The 25,080-nt window shown below is 35.7% G+C and overlaps 1 protein-coding gene across 2 annotated transcripts in view; it reads left to right on the top strand.

The window, feature by feature from the left end:
- Positions 1-24,690, top strand: part of CDH7 (cadherin 7) — a 130,344-nt gene extending 105,654 nt beyond the window's left edge. The window contains exons 8-12 of one of the 2 annotated variants that reach the window (XM_082355190.1): positions 11-147; positions 1,416-1,537; positions 2,235-2,352; positions 6,444-6,695; positions 22,426-24,690. In XM_082355190.1, the coding sequence (XP_082211316.1) occupies positions 11-147; positions 1,416-1,537; positions 2,235-2,352; positions 6,444-6,695; positions 22,426-22,919 (1,123 nt within the window). In that variant the 3' untranslated portion in view covers positions 22,920-24,690. The other variant, XM_082355191.1, reaches the window with a different exon arrangement.
- The last annotated feature ends 390 nt before the right edge of the window (positions 24,691-25,080 follow it).

The following is a 25,080-nucleotide window of genomic DNA, read 5'->3' as shown; positions in this document are numbered from 1 at the left end:
ATTCAATTAGGTATTCAATTGACAGAAACACAGACTTGGAGAGATACTTCAATATTGATGCCAACAGTGGAGTTATTACAACCGCCAAATCTCTGGATCGAGAGACAAATGCTGTTCATAATATCACAGTCCTTGCAATGGAGAGCCGTAAGTTGTAAGGTTTAACATTAAATTAGGATGGAGGACATTGAGAGTGGAGAATGGGTTGACATGAGTTTACAGTTTCGACTTGAATTTTACTAGGTGTTTGTTTGAATTCAGCAAAATTTTGAAATTTTCTAATTTCAAGCTGCGAAATATTTATATTCTCTAACTTTATTTGCTAATACTTACAGAGTTAGTGAAAAGAGCTTACCGTAAAATAATGCGCCCGAGTTACCCTCAGAGGGTTTCTGCTTGTTTTGTGGTCATACTTTATGTGCTGCATTTATGCTGACATGGGGTTGGTCCAGTAGTTTACAAAAAAATAGTAAATTGATCTCTAACCAAGACACCCAGATTTCAACATTCTCATATTGAACTAATTTTGGTCCTTGATAAGAAAAACATTGAGAGAACAATGCATAATTATATTGTGTGCATGTTATATACATATGTAATAGGTACATAATATATACACGTATTCATACAAAAATCGGCTCTAGCATCAAAGAATATTGAAATTCCTGGCTTATTTGTCACTGTGTGTGTGTGTATGACATTTGGATCAGAGTTTGCGTTGCTCCCTTTAAAGTCTACAGTGCTGTGGTTCTAGATTTTATTCAAGTCTTAGTCATTTCCTTATTAGATGGTGCTTTAGAGAGGCAAACATTTTTGGTTGATTCTAATCGTTTTAAATATGAGTTTCCTAAGTAAGATGGGGTTGGAGTAATAGCTTTACTCTGAGAACAAGCAGACCATGGAGATATTGTGGGTTCAGTTCCAGGCACCACAGTAAAGTGAATATCACAATGAAGGAGTCACACAGATGTTTTGGTTTCTCAGTGCATATGAAAGTTGTGTTTATACTATACTGTAATCAGTTAAGTATATAATAAATAGCATTATGTCTAAAAAATCAGTGTTTACACTTTATTTAAAAAATACTTTATTGCCAAAAAATGCTAACTGTCATGTGATCCTTCAGCAAGTTATAGTAGGAACATTAGGAACATCAAAGATCACTGATCACAGATCACCATAACACATATAATAATAATAATAAAGTTTGAAATCTTATGAGAATTACCAAAATGTGACAGAGACACAAGGTGAGCAAGTGTTATTGGAGAAATGGGACCAATTGACTCGCTTGATGAAGGGTTGCCACAAACCTTCAATTTGTAAAACACACAATGTCTGCAAAGTGCATTCAGGTGAAGTGCAATAGAACGAGGTGTGCCTGTAAATGAAAAAAACGTTTTCCTGTTTATTAGAGAATCCATCTCAAATAGGAAGAGGCTATGTGGCCATCACTATACTTGACATCAATGACAACGCCCCTGAATTTGCCATGGACTATGAGACCACCGTTTGTGAAAACGCCCAGCCAGGCCAGGTGAGCGTCTCCAGAATACCACGCTCCTCATTTGTGATTTCTTTAAAGATGCCCGGCGGTGGTTGCCTTTGAAATCCTGCCAGCTTTAAGATAAAATATAATCAGCGTGTTTCAGCAAAACTAACGCTTTGATGTGTAGCATCAACTAATATTAAAGGAACTTTCAAATTCTGTTTAATTGGGATGATGAAAATTCCTCTGGAAGAAAAGGTAAACGTTGTAAAAGCCGTGCTAAACGGTTAAGGGCTTAGGCTTTTTTAAGGAGAAATATAGCATGTTAAGCTCGATTGGGCCGCTTCCCACATTACACAGCGGGGCTGAAGTACCTTGAAGTTGTACGAATTAAGTGTAGTGTAATCTTGTGGTTTGGTCTACTCATCTATATTGTCAGTGTCCTGTGATGTTTACTGACATGGTATAATCAGTTGGTACAGCTTATTTCTGAGGTTCACAAAAGTAAATTCAAATATGAATTTTGAAAAGGACATGATTTGATTTTCGGAGCCCTTTTTAGATTGGGTTCATATTAGTACACCTGACACCGCCGCCTCCCCCCGACACCGCCGCCTCCCCCCTCTCCTCACACAGCTCATTCAGGAAGATGATATTTATCATCCGTGTAAAGTTGCTCTGTCCTGCCTCACAAAACAGCTGAGCACACCAACATGCTTTCAAGTTTTACATTCTCTATTCCTAGGTTATCCAGAAAATCAGTGCTGTCGATAAAGATGAGCCATCCAATGGACACCAGTTTTATTTCAGCTTAACAACGGATGCAACGAATAACCACAACTTCTCATTGAAAGATAACAAAGGTAAAGTATAATTTCTTTTTGTCAGAGGAGGCAACAGGTAGAAGCTTTCTAAGCAAGTACTTTTTCTCACTCAGGAATGCTGATTATGTAATTTTTTTTTTCTTCATACCAGCGAAGACATTAATTAAAGGGCAGTGAGCCCCTTAAGTAATTTTTATCTATGGATTTGCTGTCATGAAGAAGAAACTGCTACTTAAATCATTTTAGGCCTAAATCCAAAGAAGGGGGGAAGCCAGATCTCTCTCTGTCTTCTAGACATTTGCTTCCTTACTTGTATACCAAGCTCTTAATCCAGAGTATCTAATCAGTTGAGGACCAGCTAAATGCCTTAACAAGGATTATACTACCTAGGCATAACCTGAGAGGTTAGGAAAATAATTGGACTTAACACATTTCAACCTAAATCAACTTTGACTTAATATTTCAATGCCAACATCAGTTATTGTTTTATTTTTAACATAAAAATAAAAGTAATCCATGCAAATAACAAATATACTCTTTATGCAAAGAAATATAAAATTAAAAAAGAACGAAGAATTCCCTATCATCCCAAATCCCATTTCTCTGCTTCAAAGATAAACACTCCTAATCAGTTTTATAAATGTCATTATAGAAACATTTTTACAAATACCTATAGGTAGATTCTGGTTTTGCTCAATTATATAAACATATATATATACTTCTAGACATAGAGACAGTATATAGACAATTGTAAAAACTTTCAAAGGAAGCATGAGAACTTGCTATCTATTGTCTAATTTTGAATACTCTTCTTTCTCTCTCTCTCTCTGTATAAACAGAGAAAGGAGTATACCCCAACAATATAGGAAATGTAATTCTTCCAGTCTGAATGTGTTACTCAGCTTTCAGAAAAACAAAATGTAGAAATAAATTAGTTAAGTCTGGCTTATCTAAAAATACTTGCTTTCAGAAGATGGACATTATAAGTGCTTTTGCCTGAAGCCACCACTTATTTTACTGCAGGAAATTCAACTTTGGCCTCAGAAATTCAATCTGAAAATAATACATGTTTCTGATCCCGCTCTCTGCTAAATGAGGATACTGTCTTTTCCCTGTAGTAACATAAAAGGAAGCACATTCTCTATGTGGGTAATCCCAAACTCTCTGACTTAATCATAGTTGGAAAGGACAGTTCTCAGCATTTTGCATTCATCCAGCACAGATGCAGAGAGGGGAGTTTATGATTTTCCCAAGAAGGGTCTGAACGTTTCCCCCATTTGTCATCATCCAGTACCACGACTGTAGGACAGCACAGGCACTAAAATGGCTGGATTTCCAGGACATTGACACAGCCACACAACTGAAAGATTTCCCCAGGGGCAAGCCCAGAGCTCCCTCGTCTGCGGGAATCTTGGTGGAAAACATAAGGAATAGGAAGAAAGAACGTCAGTTCATCCGTTGACTTCCACTTTAGGAAGCACATACAGAACATGATGAATTTTATGATCTCTTTTGTGAACATTATGTTCCTCAACATGCGAACATTGCTGTAAATTTAAAAATCACATACATCAGATATTGGTCATTTTAGCATGTGCTCCTCAACGTGTCGTGTGTGTGTGTGTGTGTGTGTGTGTGTGTGTGTGTGTGTGTGTGATTTGATGTCAGGCATGTTAGGTTACAAATCAACAACTCTGAAAAAACTTTGTGTATGAAATCATAAATATGTATAACATCTGAATGGTTGGAAGGCAAAGACTAGGGGTGTGTGTGTCAAGGGTACAGAAACGTACTCAAGACAATATGCTTCAACAACTCCATGTGTAGTTTTTTAATGAACACTCTTGAATTCATACATTTTAAAATAAAAGATTTGTTTACATGAAAACCTACCAGCTGGAATCTGAAAACCAAACACTTTTCTTCCTATCACATTTATAATTCCAGTCTCATGTGTGCTTGCTGTTCTGTGCTGTTTGAGACAGAACAGATTTCAGCTTGCTCTTTCATTAGAGTATTGTTCATTCTTTCATGTCATTGGATAAAGCACACTGGGTAAAACTATGGTCCTGGTGTTCCTTCTTTTCCATTATATTTTCATTAATTGCTCTAAATTTTAAAATCACATAAATTCCATTATTAATTAATTAAGACAAGTTAACTGAACAAATTGTTAGCAGATTAAAAAATCTATTTCTGATATAGAAATCACAGTTGTGTCATACAGACTTACTGATCACCGTTAAAAGTTTCATAATTACCATAATAGGTTAGATGAAACAGAATATTGAATATATTATAAATTAAACACAAATGACCTATTTTATCACTGACAAAATGTTTATATACATGGTGTTTTGGTAACCCTATGTACCAGTACGGATTTTTTAAAATTACACAATAATTCCTCTTTTGAATATCTATGCATACTCATTTTAATTAAAACTAGAGTGGCTTATTTTACTTCTTTCTATTTTGGGCTTGGAACTTGTCCAAGAAAAGATGGATTGGAAATTTCACCTATGCTCTCTGATGATGATGCAAAAATACTTAACCTGTTAATTTTTATTATCTTCTCTATAAGCATATGGTTTGAAATGTTAAGATTAGTAAAAAGGTATATTATATATAATTTTTACAAAGTTGCAGGTAATGTAATAAATGATGTATAAACATTTTCCCGTTCAGTTTTACTTTATAACTGTTTCTTTGGATATAACCATATAGCATGACCTAAATGTATTAAAATGTGTTCACATGAACCAATATTTGGAAATACAGCTCTCTGTCAAAAGAAGCTAAGGAGAGTGACTTAAGTCAGATAAAGTTTTTTTTTTAATTAATTATTTTTTTAACATCTTCATTGGAGTATAATTGCTTTACAGTGGTTTGTTAGCTTCTGGTGTATAACAAAGTGAATCAGCTATACATATACATATATCCACATATCTCCTCCCTCTTGCATCTCCCTCCCACCCTCCCTATCCCACCCCTCTAGGTGATCACAAAGCACTGAGCTGATCTCCCCGTGCTATGCGGCTGCTTCCCACTAGCTATCTATTTTACATTTGGTAGTGTATATATGTCCATGCCACTCTCACTTCGTCCCAGCTTACCCTTCCCCCTCCCTGTGTCCTCAAGTCCATCTCTACATCTGTGTCTTTATTCCTGTCCTGGCCCTAGGTTCTTCAGAACCATTTTTTTTTTTTTAGACTCCATATATACGTGTTAGCATATGGTATTTGTTTTTCTCTTTCTGACTTACTTCACTCTGTATGACAGTCTCTAGGTCCATCCACCTCACTACAAATAACTCAATTTTGTTTCTTTTTATGGCTGAGTAATATTCCATTGTATATATGTGCCACATCTTCTTTATCCATTCATCTGTCGATGGACACTTAGGTTGCTTCCATGTCCTGGCTATTGTAAATAGTGCTGCAATGAACACTGTCATACATGACTCTTTTTGAATTTTGGTTTTCTCAGGGTATAAGCCCAGTAGTGGGATTGCTGGGTCATATGGTAGTTCTATTTTTAGTTTTTTAGTGAACCTCCATACTGTTCTCCATAGTGACTGTATCAATTTACATTCCCACCAACAGTGCAAGAGGGTTCCCTTTTCTCCACACCCTCTCCAGCATTTATTGTTTGTAGACTTTTTGATGATGGCCATTCTGACTGGTGTGAGGTGATACCTCATTGTAGTTTTGATTTGCATTTCTCTAATGATTAGTGATGTTGAGCATCCTTTCATGTGTTTGTTGGCAATCTGTTGAGCTGCATGAGCTGCTGGTATATTTTGGAGATTAATCCTTTGTCAGTTGCTTTGTTTGCAAATATTTTCTCCCATTCTGAGGGTTGTCTTTTCGTCTTGTTTATGGTTTCCTTTGCTGTGCAAAAGATTTTAAGTTTCATTAGGTCCCATTTGTTTATTTTTCTTTTTATTTCCATTTCTCTAGGAGGTGGGTCAAGAAGGATCTTGCTGTGATTTATGTCATACAGTGTTCTGCCTGTGTTTTCCTCTAAGAGTTTGATACTGTCTGGCCTTACATTTAGGTCCTTAAAGTTTGGTGGGACAGAGTCCATCAGAAATCTTGTGTTCCATGCATTTGCTTTCTTTACTCTAGACAACACAGCTTCAATTCTCACCAGGAGAAATGGCTTCCGGAGACAGGAGCAATCTGTTTATTATCTGCCAGTCTTCATCGTGGACAGTGGATCACCGTCACTTAGCAGCACCAACACCCTCACCATCCGTGTCTGTGACTGTGATGCAGATGGGGTAGCCCAGACCTGCAACGCCGAGGCCTACGTCCTCCCTGCTGGCCTCAGCACGGGAGCCCTGATCGCAATACTGGCCTGTGTCCTGACGTTACTGGGTAGGTACTGTTTGCAGTGCTTGCTCTGTAAGAGCAGTCACAACACCATAGGTCAGAACTTCTTTTCCTCTTCATACCTTTTGAGAACATATGCAGATATTCTAATCCATGGTATTTGGGTCACAGAGCAATCCATGATCATTGGCCACACTTTCCAGTGATAACTCAGAAAAATTATCAATTTCATTTTTTTAAAAACAGTGAAGATAAATGGCTTATGTTTAAAATTGAATTTTTTCAAGATTTTAAAAACATATACTATATCTCCCAGCTGTTTGCTTTAGAATTCCGGGAACTGTATTAGAGTAAAGAGAATTTTTTCTATGTTGCTTTGATAATATGCTTATTTTAGAAATAATGGCCTTGGGTGGAATCTATGATATTTAATTTCTTAAGACATGAACATTATATTAGTCTCTATTCTTGCCTGTGTGTTTGAAATACATAATGAAAAAAGACCAATGAATATGGGGGCTTAAAAAAAAAGAAATGATGGCTTTATATCCTACCTCTCTTAAGAAAAGATTTAAAGTGGGTTTTATAATTATTTGCGAACCTTAAAAGGTTTGAAATTTCAGCAGTGCAAAATTTCCCAAGAAGAATTTACATTTAATTGTACTTTTCCATGATTACTTTATTATGTGGTTAAGTTAGATTTATAACTCAGAATTGCAGTTTTATAAGAGATTATGCAGCATCCTTTTAAAAATTGGGAGGTATCCAACATGGGCATTGGGTAATGGGTTTATTCCCTTACATTCTGTGAGGGCAAAGTGTACCTTCCTACAGCAAGGACAGTAAGCATTTAATTTTGCATCTGAGCCTGTACTCTGTGTTTTCTTGGGGTTTAATATAATTTGCAAATTCATTTATATTTTTGTAAATGCAGAATTTAGCAATGGGAGTCATAATTGTATAATGTTTAAAAACAAGATTTATGGAGTTCGATAAAACCTAGCTTTTATGACTGCCTCCAATATGTACTAGCTCTTCACCAGGGGAACATTACTTCTTCTAAGGCTACCTTCTTAATCTCAAAGGGGAAAAGAATAGAACTAGACTCATAAGGTTGTTGTGAAAATTAAATGAGATAATTCATGTGCCAACCATCTAGTGAACATTCAATAAACTTTAAGTGTTATCAGTGAAGCAAGTTCTCAACCTATTAACCAAGCTAAAATATACTCACTAATACACTGTGTAAATGATCTCATAAAAATGGAAGTTATTATCTTCTATAACTTCAGCTAACCAAATAAATCTAGAAGGGAATAAACTTTTTTTTTTCATATAGCTTCACATAGATCGCCAAAACTTTTAGAAATTCATTAGAAATGGCAAATAATTCCCAATTAAAGTCTAAGTAGAGTATAAGGGACTAAGTAAGTTTTGAAAAATATGGAACCATTGCAAAGTGCTTATTATTTCTCTGTCAGGTTTCAAAACATATTAATAAGAGGTAAGTTGTGTATTTATTTTATAGTAGCTGTATAACCTAGATGAGAAGATAAAGATTTTCCTTTGTGGTGTTTTTCTGTTTGTTTGTTTTTTAATTTTATTGGCATATAGTTGACTTACAATGTTGTGTTAGTTTCAGGTGTACAGCAAAGTGAATCTGTTTTTTATATATATAAAAGAATGGAGATATATTTTTTTTTTTTCATCTTTTGATTCTTTTCCCATAAAGGTTATTACAGAATATTGAGTTCCCTGTGCTGCTCTGATCTTTATGATTTGTTTCCTTCTACTAACTTTAGATTTTTTGTTCTCTAGTTGCTTTAGGTGTAAGGTTAGGTTTGAGATTTTTCTTGTTTCCTGAGGTAAGATTTTATTGCTATAAACTTCCCTCTTAGTACTGCTTTTGCTGTGTTCCATAAGTTTTAGATCGTCATGTTTTTGTTGTCATTTCTCTCTAGATATTTTTTTTTATTTCCTGATTTCTTCAGTGATCCATTGGTTGTTTAGTAACATATTGTTTAGCCTCCACATGTTTGTGTTTTTTAGGGTTTTTTTCCTGTAAATTTATAATCTCATAGCATTGTTGTTTGAAAAGATGCTTGATATTTCAGTTTTCTTAAATTTACTGAGGCTTGATTTGTGGCCCAAGATGTGGTCCATCTTGAGAAGAAAGTGTATTCTGCTGCTTTTTGATGGAATGTCCTATAAATATTAATTAGGTCCATCTGGTCTAATGTGTCATTTAAGGCCTGTGTTTCCTTACTGATTTTCTGTCTGAACGATCTGTCCATTGGTGTAAGTGGGGTATTAAAGTCCCCCACCATTATTGTGTTACTGTCGGTTTCCCCTTTTATGGCTGTCAGAATTTGCCTTGTATATTGAGGTGCTCCTATGTTGGGTGCATATATATTTACAATTGTTATATCTTCATCTAGGATTGATCCCTTGATCGTTATGTAGTGTCCTTCCTTGTCTCTTGTAACAGTCTTTAAAGTCTATTTTGTCTGAGTATTGCTATACCAGCTTTCTTTTGATTTCCATTTGCATGAAATGCCTTTTTCCATACCCTCATTTTCAGTATGTATGTGTTCCTAGATGTGAAGTGGGTCTCTTGTAGACAGCATACATACAGATGTTATTTTTCTATCCATTCAACCAGTCTGTCTTTTGGTTGGAATATGTAATCCATTTACATTTAAGGTAATTATTGATATGTATGTTCTTATTGCCATGTGTTAATTGTTTTTTAGGCCTTTTTTCTTTTTCTTTTGTGATTTGATGACTATCTTTAGTGTTGTGTTTGGATTCCTTTTTTTGTGTGTGTATCGTTTTTTGGTTTGCAGTTCTTATGAGGTTTTGATATAGCTATATATATATATATATATATATATATATATATATATATATATAGCTATATATATATATATATATATATATATATATATATATATATATGTATGTGTGTTTGTGTGTATAAATATATAGAGAGAGGAGGTTTCAAGTTTCTGGTCTCTTAATTTCAAATGCATTTCCCATTTCCTGTATTTGCACTCTCCTCTTCTCATGGTTGCTGGTTTTGATATCATATTTGTGTGTAGATGATTTCCTACTTTTACTGTACGTTTGCCTTTAGTGATGAGCTTTCCCATTTGTGATTTTCTTGTTTCTAGTTGTGGCCACATTTTTTTTTTCTTTCCTGCCTAGAGAAGTTCCTCTAGTGTTTGTTGTAAAGCTGGTTTGGTGGTGCTGAATTCTCTTAGCTTTTGCTAGTCTGTAAAAATTTTGATTTCTCTGTTGCATCTGAATGAGAGCCTTGCTGGGGAATGAGAGCCTTGCTGGGTATAGTATTCTTCATTGTAGGTTTTTCCCTTTCATGACTTTAAATATATCATGCCACTCCCTTCTGGCCTGCAGAGTTTCTGCTGAGAAATCAGCTGATAACCTTATAGGGATTCCTTTGTATGTTGCTTTTCCCTTGCTGCTTTTAATATTTTTTCTTTGTATTTAATTTTTGTCAGTTTGATTAATGTGTGTCTTGGCATGTTACTCCTTGGGTTTATCCCATATGGGACTTTCTGTGCTTCCTGAACTTGAGTGTTTCCTTTCTCATATTAGGGAAGTTTTCAGCTATAATCTCTTCAAATATTTTCTCAGGCCCTTTCTCTTCTACTTCTGGGATCTCTATAATGTGAATGTTGGTGTGTTTAATGTTGTTTTAATGTTTTATGTGTTTGTGGTCTCCTTTTTGCAGGCTGCAGGTTTGTATAACTTGACTAGCTTATCACAGACAGTTTAGATTATACCTTACTTCAAAGGAGTAGGATAAAATTGTATTACCTAGAATTTAATCATACACAGCAGTTAACTTCTTTGATTTTTTTAAAGGGTGTCTCTCTAATGAAGCCTACTTCATTTTAGAAAATACTTTCCATCTGTGACTTAGGCATTCCTTGCAATTTATATTTCTTGGTGATTCTAATTCATTTAAAATAATTACGAGGCTGTTACTGAAAGTGAAATAGTTGTATTAGACTTCATTCTTGCATATGATATATATGAGTGTGTGTGTACCATACATATATTTCAGGGTAAAGTCATAGGTTTGGGGGATTTTAAGTATGACTACTCTTTTTGTTAAATTTGAGCATTTTCCTTATAGAGACGCTAGTTGAGGGATGCCTCTTGCATTTCTAAAAATCAAATGTTTATGTTCCATAGTTTATTCATTTTTTAAAAGTTTCTGCAAGTCTACAAGAACAAGTCAAAACAGAGCCTATTGTACTGAAATACAGTTTGGAACCAGGTGCTTCTGTCTACAGTTTCCTTTTCCCAGTAAGGATTCTGCCTAGTAATCTGTATGTTCAAATGTTAGCATTTCAGTTCAGAAAGAGTCTCTTTGCACCTGATTTCTTAACTTTTTAGAGCAGATAACCAGGACCTTTTACTCTTTTGGTTCTGTCTCTTCTGTTATAGGCTCTGGGTTTTTACAACAGGTGCCAGTACTCAGGGGTGCAGATGGGATGCACAGCCTGGCATGAACCTGATTTCTGATGCACAAATGACTCATTTTTTACACCACCTCATTTCTAGACACTAGGTATCAGTGTTTGTAACTCATTCCTTTTCAGGGTTCCAAACAAATATTGTTAGAAAAAAGCAAGGTGAAGAGGGGAGAAGAATTTGAGGATCAAGTTCCATTTAAGAGTGAAACTGGGGACACATCTGCACTTTAGACGCCTAAAAAAAGTATGCTTCACTACATGCCAAGTTTGTGTTCCACTGATGTGACAAATTAAAGCTACTTGTAACATAGAAGGGGGTGTACTGAAGGTTTCAGAATATTACTGGGAGGCATCACAGAAATCATTTCCAGCCCTTTGCAGAGGAGGAAAAGAGGTACACTTTAGTGGCCGTTAAGTCATCAGATTCTAGGTCTCCTTTTCTCAATCACTGCTTTTGGATTAAAAGAAATACACCTTGAAAGTATTTTTTTAAAAGCTGTTCACATGTAGTTCTTTTTCTTCTCAAGATTTGAAATGAAATTGGATTTGTCACCTGTATTTGTATTCTTCTTTCACCTGTATTTGTATTCTTCTAACTTTATGGGTGAATTCTTTTCTGATTTCTCTCTCCTTCTCACTCTTGCCGTCATCCTAATTTATTTGCACCTGAGTTCTCTCAGAGATGATCCAAAAATCAGAACATGAGGTTTCTTTTATTTACACTTGAACGGGAGATGTTATTTTCATATTCAAAGTTCATGATAAAATTATCAAGCAGATGCCTCAATTATTTTTCATGTAGAAAAATGTCATCAATATATGGCAAGATAGTTTAGTATTCTAAGGCTTGAATAACTATTTTACTCCAACACAAATTTCATTATGCATTTTTATCATAATTAATTTTTTTTTCATTTTTTAAATTTATTTTTTTAGCCACGCCTCACACCATAGGGGATCTTAGTTCCCTGACCAGGGATCGAACCCATGTCTCCTGCATTGGAAGCATCGAGTCATAACCACTGGACCACCAGGGAAGTCCTGTCATAGTAAAATTTGTAATTGTTGATATACCCAGTTTTTTTCCTATGAGGCTGAAAGCACTTAAAAAATAAAACCCAAAATCTATGAATGACTGACCTTAAATAATTACTTCAGTGGTTTTTCCAGAAATAACTGGAAAGTATTTCAGTTGTTTTAATGTATGGTGTCAATATTAAATATTGCACATCTATTCAGAGAATATTACAGCTAGTTTCTTTCTGTTAGTCTGTACAGAGGAGCTTTTTCCTGTTCACTAAAACTGCCACTGAATTGACTATATATTAAGTTTTGTTCTTTCCCTATTTCAACCTTTAGGTCCAAGTAACTGAAGTCCTATAACATCCCCTCTAGCTCTTCAGACACAGTGGGGATTAATTAGACTGGCCCACCTCCAGGTTTGAGAAGGCATTTGTGGAAACCACTGTCTACTACATGGAATTCAAGCTTTTCCAGTTCCAGTGTGTCCAGGGTAGCTAGCTGGATGTTTAGCTGTCATGCATCTTTTCGCTTTTCTTCCCTGATCTACCAAGACCTAAACGGTATTTGCTCTGCTCTTAACTGTGGAGACCATTCATGATTTGGTTCAACAGGAAACTATTTTCCTGGTTTTGTAAGTGATAGTGTTACTTAAGCAAAAAATATTAAATTGCAGAGAAAAATATGAGGGCAATATGTAAAAGATAAATCCCCCTCATAATCTGTAATGAAAGAACATATTTGACATAGCAGTCCTAGTGGTAATAGCAGATGTGTTTCTTTTCAAACAAACAAGTGCAAGCATACTAAACAATGAATTACACTGAACAAGTTCATACTAAGTGCTTTACAAGTGTTGTCTAATTTAATTCTCATGTCATATTTCCTAAGCAGGTATTATTAAGTATTGTTATTGCTATTCCTACTTTTTGTATGAGAGAACTGTATATTAGCAGAGACATGTACAATGTTATAAGGTGTCAGACCCAGGACCCAAACACAGCCCAGACTGCCTTCTGGATGTCCTCTATAACGTATTTTTCCCTATGTATTTTCTAATCTGAAAGACCTGTGTGTCTCTGGAAGCACCTGTAGATCTGTGGCTATGGCAACTCCATCTTTGTTTCACATAGTGGCTTTAGGACGTCTTTGGTGAACTCTGAGTGTCTAATTTAAAATGTCCTCCACTCACACAATTCTAAACATGTTCTCTCAAGGTTGGGAGTATGTTAAATATGAGATTATGCTTCATTACAACCAAAATATACCAATTGCCTTTGGGCATAAAATATTCATTGTACTTAGGTCAGTTTTTCTGTCTCACATGAGCCTTAAATGAAATTTAAACTAACTCACATATTTAATGGAGAGGAATTTTGTGATACTTGTTCTGGGAAAAGGAAGGATCAATTTCAGTTGTGATTAAACTTCTTCCTGTCTTGAGACATGAAAAACAGTATCTCACATATGCAGATATTTTGCAAATCTCTGGTTTGGATCTTAAACAGCAGATCTAGATAGGTAGAGTCATTGTTCTGGTGGACTGCTGACATGAGAAATCTGAAATTAACATACACTGAACAATCGTCCTACATTCCTATCTCTTATCTTGATTTAGTGCCTACTTAAGTGTTTTTTGAGTGTAATCAGTCAGCCTTCCCTCTTCTGTGTGTTCCATCCTCCATAGCCAATCAGTCCCTAAGTGCTGTTAATTTTACTTTGGTTCTTGAATCTGTGTCTTTCTCTCCCTTGATGTTGCACCTGATTTTGTCCATGGTCCATCTTTCCGCTCCTGAATTATGGTAATTTCCCCAGTCTCTGTCAGCTCCAATCCAGGACCACAGAGAGAGTAAGCTTTTTAAAAGCAAATGTGATTGCGACGTGCCCAGCCTAAAATAAGATTTCTGTGTCTTGCCATTGTCTACAGACTAGAATCACCTTCTGTCTATGACCTAACTGCTCCCTCCCAGTTCAGCCTTTTCTCTCTCCACTCACAGTGTACTTTAGTCAAATTGCAGAGTTGCACTTTCTCAGACTCATCCTGCTTTGTTTTACCTCTTCTTATATGCCTTGCTTCTTCTTCCTGGAATACCTCTCCCCAGAATCCACAAATAGTAACTCCTTTTTTGTAGTCAAGACTTACTTCCTTTGCTTCTGAGTCCAAGTTGGGTACTGTTCCTATGGGCTGCATAACACCTTGTATAAAACAGTCTTAGAGCATCTTTCATGGCTGATTGGTTTGCCTCTCTGTCATCTATCTCCTCTGGTGGACTCCTGCTTTTAGAGGCAATGACCAAGCATTATTTCATCATTGTATACATAGCATCTCATAAAATGCTGATGTGAAATAGAGAAGGCATATGATACATGCATACTGAATGAATCCATGAATGTTTAGATGTACTCAGTAGTAGAAAAGAACATTAGATTTTGTCATTTATCCATAAGTATTTACATTGGACCTGAATTTTCCCATTTCATAACATTCTACAGTTTTAGGCCTTTTGAGATCCAGCCTATTTCTCTAATTTTGTCTGGAAAATTGATATGGCACAGGTTAAAAGCATTTAGATTATATTTTCAGATTAATAGCCCTGGAGTTATACATGGGCTCAAGAAAAAAAGATAAGAATATATGATTTTTAGAGTCTAAAGAGAGAAAAATTATTGCAGTTGAGAATAAGGATACTTTAAAATTCAGTTTAAATTTCAGTTAAAAATGCTATATTTGATATCTAATTTATCTCAATCATACACTTGAATTTTGTTAATTACAAATCTTTATTCTTTGTGACTACAAAGAATAGAGTGGGTTCATAAGTGCACATTCAACGTTTGGCCCTCTGTTACTGGGGATCTGATATATCTGATTACACAGCACATAAATCCAGACAAAATGATAAGTTGACGTCTCTCATCCTTTAAATCTTTTGCTTAGATGTCATCTGCAGCGACATCCATCTGTGATCACAGCGCGAATGCACTAGTACCCCTGTATTTTTCCTGTCATATCACTTTTGAAAACATAATTTCTTTGCTCGAAACATTTCAGAAGCGTCACGTGTACTTACCTGAAATCCAAATGTTCCTCAGAGTCCACAAAGCAAGGCACATTCTGACACCTACTCACCTCCTGATGGCCTCAGGCTATCTGATCCTTCACTCCCCCAGTAGGAAGCGCCACATGGCCTGTTTTTCCATGAGATTCAAACATGCCACCATGTTCCTGAAACCTTCTGTTTCCCTTCACCCCGTTGGTCTCATACTATTCTTTATGCCCCAGCTCAGTATTACCTTCAAAGAGGGAATGTCCTCACCCACCGATTAAATTAGGTGCTCCTCATGCCCATGAATCTTTATCACGAAAACCTGTGTGTTTCCTTTGTAGCACATATCACAATTAGTAAATGTTTACCTTGCTCAAATATAAAAGCACCTTGAGGGTAATGACCTTAATATCTTTTTAAAACCATTATATTTTCAAGGCCTAGCATAGGGCACCCAGGAGGAAAAATATTTTTGGGAATCAGTGAATAGTACTTATCACACTCTACTGCTTATTTTACTACCTTTGTTATATATTTTAAGCCCCTCATGAATAGGCCTGGTATCTCTATTATTCATTATTATACCACCCAATAAATGGAAGAGAGTAGATACCAAACACATTAACTAAATTAACTGAGGGTTATCAAAGTCACATGTGTGTGAATGGTAAAATGTATGTTTCTTTCTGTGCACCACTTATATGACTCAAATTTTAGCAAGACCACAAAGATAGGAACTGAACTGTGTAAGAATTTATTATAGAAATTTAGAAAAACAAAATTTTTAACAAAATCACATAGTGCTTACTATGTGCAGCACTATTTAAGTACTATACAAATATAAACTCACTTAATCTTTGTAAAGTTACTATGAGACATTTTCTTTGAAGTAAGTACTATTATTTCCATTTTGGAGAGGAGGAAACAGGCAGGGGGAAGTAGAAGTTATTTAAAAGCTAAGTTTACTTGCCCATTGATGTGGATAATTATAAATAATTACTGAACTTGTAATTCTGATTGTGCTAGCAATTTTTCATTTAGGTCATTTTTCAGTTACACCTAATAAATACATAATAATTGTAGTATAATAATTTTCACCATTCAATATGTCATTTGGTAATAAAATCTCCTACTATAAGAGTAGTATACCTTAAGACCATATGCAGTTAAGATTTTTCTAGTATTTCCAAATCTTTTGTTTAGATCAACTGTCCAAAAGAAATACATCCTGATTCACAAGTGTGAAACACATATGTCATTAAAAATTTTCAAGGAACCTCATTAGCAAAAACTTCTTAAAAAGTGAAATAAATGCTAATAATATATTTAATTTAATGCAGTATAAACTATCATAATTTTAACATGTATCAATAAAATTATTAATATATTTTACTTAACAAATTAAGTCTTCAACATCACATGGACATTTTACACTTAGAGCACATCTCAATTCACATTTTAAATAGCAATAGCCACATTTCAAATGCTTGTTCACCGCTTGTGGCTCATGGCTACCATGTTGAATAGTGAAGATTTAGACAAGTCTTTTATGACTAATAAGAAATTCTGAATGTTTATGAAGACCACAGAGCACATAGTGTTTCTTGGTGAAGGCTGGCTCATCCTTCAAGTCTTACCTTAGTGTCATCTTGTCTGTGTTCTCTGAGCATCCTGGCTGTACCTTCTTATACATATTTTCTTAGCGTATATTATAATGCTATATAATTGCATTATATAATTGATTTTTTTCTTATATAAAATATTGAACTTAATGGCAAGAGCTATCTGCATATCTCCATAGTAGCTTGCCCATACTTTGTCAATTTAACAAATATTTATTGAAATCTTAGTATCAGGTACTGTTTTTTTGTGGTCTAGATATATCTGTGCAGAATGAGATCACTGCCCTTATGGGGCTTACAGTTTTTGAAAGTCTGTGCTCAGTAAAAATATTGTTGAATTAAATGAAATTCAGGCACTAACCTTTTGGAAGAAGTCTATAAACAATGGGTTAATCTTAAGAAACTGATGTTTAACAGGTTTACATATAGTCTTGCAAATTAAAACAAAAACCTTTTACAGATTTTTAAGGATGGGGAAAACTGGCCTGATGGTAGTATACATGACTGAGTGGTTTAAAATGAACCCCAGACTCAATATTTGAAATATGTTAATACATGAATGGACGAAGTTGTTCTTTAATGTAAGCAGCCTCACTTAGAAGTTGGTACCATTTTGTGGTGATCAGATTACATCTGCAGAATTCTATTAAGTTCTGGGTAAATAATTCTACTGTTAACCGCTGGGAAAGTGGGTTAGGAAAATACGACTAAAATACTGCCAAGGTGATTCAGTAAAAAGCATGTTCCAGGTTAACTGTCTGGATATGTATCTGACACACACCACAGTGAAGGTTAGAATAAAGGAGTTCACTAACTTATAGTATCAACGTCTAAATTTTTCTCCATCTTCTGTTCTGTTTCTCTCGGGTTTGGGAGACTGGTGCTCTCCTGGTCTGCGTGCTTCTTTGCACCCATGCGTGTCTGTACCTTCTTACAGCGAATTGCATGACGACTTGCACTCTATTTATCTGTGTACGTATAGCCTACACAGTGAGCTACTTGGATGCAGGGAGCCTCTGTTATATTTTGTCAGCGCCCAGCACTGTTTCCTACATACTGAGATGCTTGGAGAGTGTTGCATCGAATATTAGGAAACTGAATTCTAAACTCAGAAATCAGGTCAACATTATGCATTCTAACTTCTTTTCTCACATCTACTCTTCCCTACTTCCTTAGTCCAATCAGAATGATTTTTTTCAAAAAATACACCTGATCATATTGTGATCATATTGTGCCCTCCTTAACGCTAGTTGGCTCGTGGGCTGGCAGGTGCCTGTGTCTCCTGGCTTCCCTCCCGTTTCTTTCTTTGCTCTCCACCCACACGTTGGCCTCACACCTTTGCTCACTGGTTGGTTGTGCCGAGAATATTCTTCCATATCACATCTCCACCCTCAGCCTTCGGTTACTCTGCCTTAAGGCCTCCTCTAACCTGTTTCCCCTAATAAATACATAGCCTTAGAAGATCATACTTCCCTCTTTAGGAATAATTATCACTGTTCTACTTTTACATACAGTTGTCTTGTGTGATAAATATTTGTCCACCCCATTTAATTATAAGTTCCATGAGGAAATGTGTCACGTCTACTGCTATGTGCACCATTGTATCACTATACCAAATGCATAAAATGGTTAGCACATCATTGTGAAATAGATATATAAATTCACAAACCAGCACGATCCAAGTACGTCTAGACTTCAACTAGACCTAAACCTTTCCTTCTGTCTCCACTCAGTAGTCCATATGATAGAAAAAGACGTATGATAAAACCTCTTAAAATATATAATCTTGTGCTTACTTAGGCAGAAAATATTCCTTTTAATACAGCGATGATCTCCATAACCTCTGAAAAACAGTTAATACTTGTTCTACGTAAAGGTCAAAATTTATTTTTTATAGCATGCTCAAGCAGTTAGAAATTAATATTCTCCCAAGTCATTGAAATGTTAAACTGTCTAACCTTCTAAAACACTTCACATTTTTTTCTCAGCTTCAGGCAAGATTGGGAAATAAGACAAACTCCATAAGATATTAATATCCTTAATGGGCATTGGACCCATGGGCTGATGCACCCCTGGGTTCTCACATTTCACTTTTACTAAACACTATAATTGAGGGTCAAAAGGCAAGTGTATTATTGGTGGCATGAAAATACACTTACAATAGAATGTAATAATTGTGAGATATAGATATCTATGACAAGATCCATTGTAATTATAGGAAGGAAAGAAAATTGAGAATTTGGAAATGTTTTGTATTCTTAGACACTGACTTAAATGAAAAGGGCATCTACTTCTTACATAATTCTTCTCTTCTTCATACCCTCATTACTCTTGTGCCCATTCACTTCTTCCATCCGTTTTTTGTACTCAATTGGACATTTGCTCCCCCTCAGTTTTGCTCTCCAATATGTGTAACAGATTTCTCATCTTCACCTACCTCCCCATGCCCACCCATCACAATTCTTCCCGATACCTCTCCACTCCATGTCTTACTCGGTTTGATTTCTTAACGAGAAGTCTTTCTTGGTCCACCTTTCTGTTGCAATCACTTATTTTTGGGAGACTATGTAAAAAGTTTCAGTAACTAAAGTATATAAATCTAAAATTCTTTTATTCAGATTTCCTGATGTGTCTTTCTCCAAGCTAGCAATTGTCACCTGAGTTCTTGGCTTGTATCTGTTACCTTCTGTGGAAGGTCTAAGCTCACAGTGTGATAGAAAGTGCAAAGGCTTTGAAGACAGACAGGAGTACACCTCACCCCGAGTTACTATCAATATACTGACCACAGACAGATTGTTTCGCATGTCTGAGACAACCATCGAATTGGAAATTACCTACCCCAGAGAACGGCTGTGAGGGTCACATGATACGTCCTGTGTACAGACCATTTTTCACCTTACTGCCCTCTCTCTCTCTCCAGTTTAATCTTTAGTGCACAAGCCCTGATGCATACTTCATACGCCTTCTACTTTGTTACCTAACTTCGTTCATTGTTTTTCCTTGGTCAAAGGAGAAACACAGTGTCTTCACTTGCTGTGTTCACAGAATTTTGAGTTAACATTCTTGGTAGGTCAGAGGATAACAATGAAAACGTCTCTGTTGCATACTGGCAAGTGCCTGGCATTCTGTTTACCTCTACCGACATTACTCCCCAATCTCTTTTCTCTCTTTAATCCACCCTGTGAGCCCTGAACTTGGCTATAATTGTCACATATGGCTACGTGCAGTTCAAGTTACTTGCCCAAGATCACACAGCTAATATTTGGAAAGACTGGACTTTTATCCAAGGCCTTCTTGACAGCAAAGCTAAATATTAGTTTTCAAGCTTCATACCAGAATGTTACAACAGAAACATATGAATCTTTTGTAAACATGTCTTTGTTGTAACATTCTAGCATGGAGCTTGAAAACTAAAAGGCTTTAGGGGTGGTAGAAATGCTAATTTTCAGAAGACCAAAAGGGACAGGGTTGGGAATCCACTTAGTAGGGAGGACAGACGCATGGCAGAATATTTAGGGGAACAGACAGGAAATGAATGGTATTTGATTCATTTCAAAAGCACTGGCTTTTGAACTACATGTTTCCTACTCTGATGAAGCCAGTTGATAACATTTAAATGTAGTAAATAATATCAAGAAAGAAGAGAATTAAGCACTTATGTGCCATAGCAACATGAGAAGGTGGCCAGAAAGTTCAGAAATGTATCTCAGTTTCTAAATTGTAGGCTGTGGATAAAGCTTATGGGGGAGCAATAGGCCAGGGTCAAATAGGAAAGGAAATAAAAAAGTGCCCCAGTAAACAATTGAGTTCCCACTATTTCCATAGATCTCCAATAAAAATATCTTTGTCAGTCATATTCCTGTTGATGATAGAGAACAAATAGACACATACTTAAGAAAGCATATACTTTTCATTGACAATAAAATCATTTTGTTTAAAATTAAATAAATCCTTAGAGTTTTGGTTTTTTTAAAGCAGATTGAGTTGAAGGCTGAAATATGCTTCACCCCTAGTCGTTGCATTTAATTACTCTGAACTACCTTGATGTCTTTCTTAGTTTTATATTTTTATTCTCAAATGATTCTTAATGCCAAAGAAATACCTTAAAAGGTATTTTAAATATAAATATTTCAAAGTCCTTTTTAAAACTATGCTGAGAGTAACGTACCCCAAACAATAATCCACTTAGTGTATATTCTGGGCCTCCTAGACCTTGCAGGAAAAAAATATTGTGATTAAAAATTATTAAAAAGATAACTTACTTGTAGACAGATCATTAAAGATAATTCACTAATTTATATATTTTTGAATTCCAAAATTCAAGAATACTTTCTACTTCATTTTAACTTGATTCAACAGGCCATGAAATCTAATGTGTTCCCAATTCGGCAAGCATTCAGTCACTCATAGTCAGAGAAGAGTACTCACCTTATTAGTGTATAGTCACCCAGCTCTATCTGTAGGGAATTTGTTCCAGGACCTCCGATATACCAAACTCCAAGGATGCTCAAGTCCTTTATATAAAGTGGCATAGTATCCTCCCCTATGCTTTAAATCATCTCTAGGTTACTTATAATACCCAGTACAATGTAAATGCTATATAAATAGTTATGAATTCAATGTAAATGTTACATAAAATAGTAGCCTATGTGAAGCAAATCCAAGTTTTGCTTTTTGAAACTTCGTGGAATTAAAAAAAAAAAAATAGTTTCAGCCCGGGGTTGCTTTAATCTTTGGATGTGGAACCTGCAGATACAGAGTGACAACTGTACTTATTAAAAGGCACAAAAGTATATTCAGTTTGTTTAAAGAGTAGCCAGTGTAGTTGTTCTCCTCTGCTTTCCAGTGCAAACATGTGCTTTATCATTTATTAGTTTTGATAAAGGAAGAAAAATTCCTAATGTTAAAGGGATGATTGATTTCTTCAATCAAACTTTGGCTACTGCTAAAATCTCACAACCTGTACTCTCTCTCTCTAGGTATAATACATAAAAACCAAGTTCAGTGTTTCATACTGAAAGCGGGACTCTATAATAAAGAAGCTTTTAATGTTTGTATATGGTCTGACATGCTGGATTTTATTTAACAGCTGAGTTTCATAGACAAGTACTAGGCATTTCTTCAAAGAACCCAGCCAAATGCTATAATCCATTTCCTTCTGAAATTGCCGTTGTTAAATTAGACCCCAAACATTTATGAATGTCACTTTGCCTTTCCAGCAACTAAGGAGTTCCAAAAAAAAAAATCCCTTGGTGTTTCATGGCTTTGAAATTATTTATCCTACCCTGGCCCTTCCCTTTGCTCTATCAAATGCTTTGGGGGTTACGTTCAAGAGAGACACATCAATTCTGAACAGGTGTGGAAAAGGGTTCCTTGATGTATAAAAAGTGTTCTATTTTAAAGGCGTTTTAGCAATTTTAGCACATTTACTGCTGTGTATTCCCATGGAAGTAGGCGGCCCATTCATTTCCCTTTAAAGGGCAGAAAACTCTGAAATCAGCATCAGAGGCCTAATCTCACCAGGGTGAGGGAGCGGCCGTGAGTTTACTGAAACTTTCCCTTTGCTGTCTCCTTGTTGCAGTGTTGATTCTCCTGATCATCACTATGAGAAGAAGGAAAAAAGAGCCCCTTATTTTCGACGAAGAGAGAGATATCAGAGAAAACATCGTTAGATATGATGACGAGGGTGGGGGAGAGGAAGACACAGAAGCCTTTGACATGGCCGCGCTCAGAAACCTCAACGTCCTCAGAGACACCAAGACCCGGAGAGATGTGACTCCAGAAATTCAGTTCTTGAGTCGACCGACTTTTAAGAGCATCCCAGATAATGTCATTTTCCGGGAATTTATTTGGGAAAGGCTGAAGGAAGCCGACGTTGACCCCTGCGCCCCGCCTTACGATTCCTTGCAGACATACGCCTTCGAAGGAAATGGCTCGGTGGCTGAGTCGCTCAGCTCGCTGGATTCCATCAGCTCGAACTCTGATCAGAATTACGACTACCTTAGTGACTGGGGACCGCGTTTTAAACGACTCGCAGACATGTACGGAGCCGGCCCGGAGAGTCTGTACTCATAGCCCTGGAACGTTAGTTTGAAACGTACTGAAGAAAAAGTAAAAGCAAAAAACAAAACAAAACACCACTGCATACAGAAAACAAGAACTCCACTTGCTAGAGGAAATGGTTGTAAATCTCTCTCCATTTTTAACCGTTTAGGTTTCTGCCTTGGTGAAGCATATCCTCATTAGACTTATCCAAGGGACTGCACTGACCACAGACTCTGAGCATTTGAAGGCTTTTTGATAAAAAAAAAAAAAATGCTCAGTGGTTTGTGAATAGATAGCAACTCTCAGATACCTGCAAAGGCACCTAACCTCTGTGAGTAAGTAGTGGCCTGTGTTGTCAGTGTCCCCAGGGTGTCCTGTACATACCTTCACGGTAGTGGCAGGGAGGGGAATAAAACATGATATGCCAGGATTGAAGAGTCCTGGAACTTCTTGCATATCAAAACTTGGGACAAATTTAATTTACAGTGATGCTTTCAGCTTGCTAGATTAGAGCATCCAGCAGAATTTTATTGCTGTCAGTGAGCAAATACATTTTATTTAGCAATATAAATATTCTTAGAAAATCCTCCCCCATCCTCCAAACAAGCCAATAAAATTTGGTTTAAGGCAACATAAACCATTGTTTAGCAAATAAATTCTGAAATGTTCCAAATAAGCAAAAGGTAAACCATTCTTAAAGTTGGCAGTCGTTTTGAGATGCTTGTGTAGGTATGAAAAAAAGTTGCTGTCTATTCGTTGATTTTTTTATTATCTCTTCTGATTTGTACAGGAGACTTTTCTTTTTTATTTGACACATGGTGTTATATTTATTTTGGACCTCCAATCTCCACTCAGTTCAGGTCCATCTTCCTGCCTCAGAATATTAAGCTCATCAGAACATGCTGATTTTTCTCCAGTCTGAGCTACATGGAGGAAATGAAGCATGGAAATTGGGAAAAAAAAAAAAATAGTACAGCAATTGAGGCCTGTTGCTGTTCACGTCTCAGAGAGGAACACAGCTACAAGGACATACAAGTTGTTTGCCTGAGCCATTAAAATTTACAAAACATTGAAAGAAAGTATTTGTACTATAGAAGGAAGACTTCAGAGAGAATTGAGATTTTCTTTGATGCAAGATTGATTTTTCAAGGTCACAAATTCTATATGCTCCAAAGACTTTGAAGAATTTGTTTTCCCCCCACCCTCTTTTGCTGTAAAAATATTGAGTAAAGGACAAATTTTTTGAATATATCTTAAACAATGTAATGTTATAAATTTCAAAACCCACCAGTAAATTCTGATGCAAATATGTTCAAGAATTAACCAAGCAATGTATACTTTCTATACCTGTTTAGATGTGCCAAAGTGAGGAGAGAAATTAAGTGATCACATGTTTGAGAAAGAAGAATTTTATGACTAAAATAATATTTCTACCTAACATTATTTTCTAGATTAATACTAGTTTAATGTGAACATATTCACATAAGAATGAATTTTTTTCTTTCTTTTCTCCTTTTAGAAAAGGGTTTATTGTTGGGTTCCTAATAAATCTACAGATAGTGGACACTGTATAGGAAACTGTGTTTCTAAAAGTGCTTCTTTCTGAAAAACGAACACTGGAACAAGAATATCAATCTTTTGATTACATGAGGAGAAACTCTGTAGGATTCTGTAAAATTGCAGCCCATCTTTAGAAATGAAGTATGTGAAAGTGGCCTTCAGCTCCATCAAAATAAATAATTTAATCAATATGATTATCTGCAAACAGTCCTTTCATTTAAATAAAGTTTTATAGACATTGTTTCATGACTAGATATGCTTCTTGCTGTATTAATATACATATGAAAAATCAATTTTATAATGGTAAATGATACTGTTCACGACTTTTAGTCACATGTGTAAGTTTTTCAAATTAAAAAAGTAAAGCATAGTACACTTACCCAATTTCATAAAATCAGAGTGTGGTGCAGGAATTATATAGGTGTTACATCAGCAAGCTGATGAGCTTTTTAATAATCCCCATGTTGTCTGCAAGAAGATAAAATAGTACTTTTAGATTATGATATCAAAACTGCTGATTGCTGCATAAGTATAAGTTTGAATGTATTTTAGAAAAGGAACATCACATCATTCACCTTGCTTTCTCTCCTTTTAAATATATATTATATATATATATATATATATATATATA

This window comes from Balaenoptera borealis (genome assembly GCF_965194805.1).
Source record: "Balaenoptera borealis genome assembly, chromosome: 14".
Lineage (NCBI taxonomy): Eukaryota > Metazoa > Chordata > Mammalia > Artiodactyla > Balaenopteridae > Balaenoptera > Balaenoptera borealis.
This window is presented reverse-complemented; position numbering and strand designations above follow the sequence as displayed.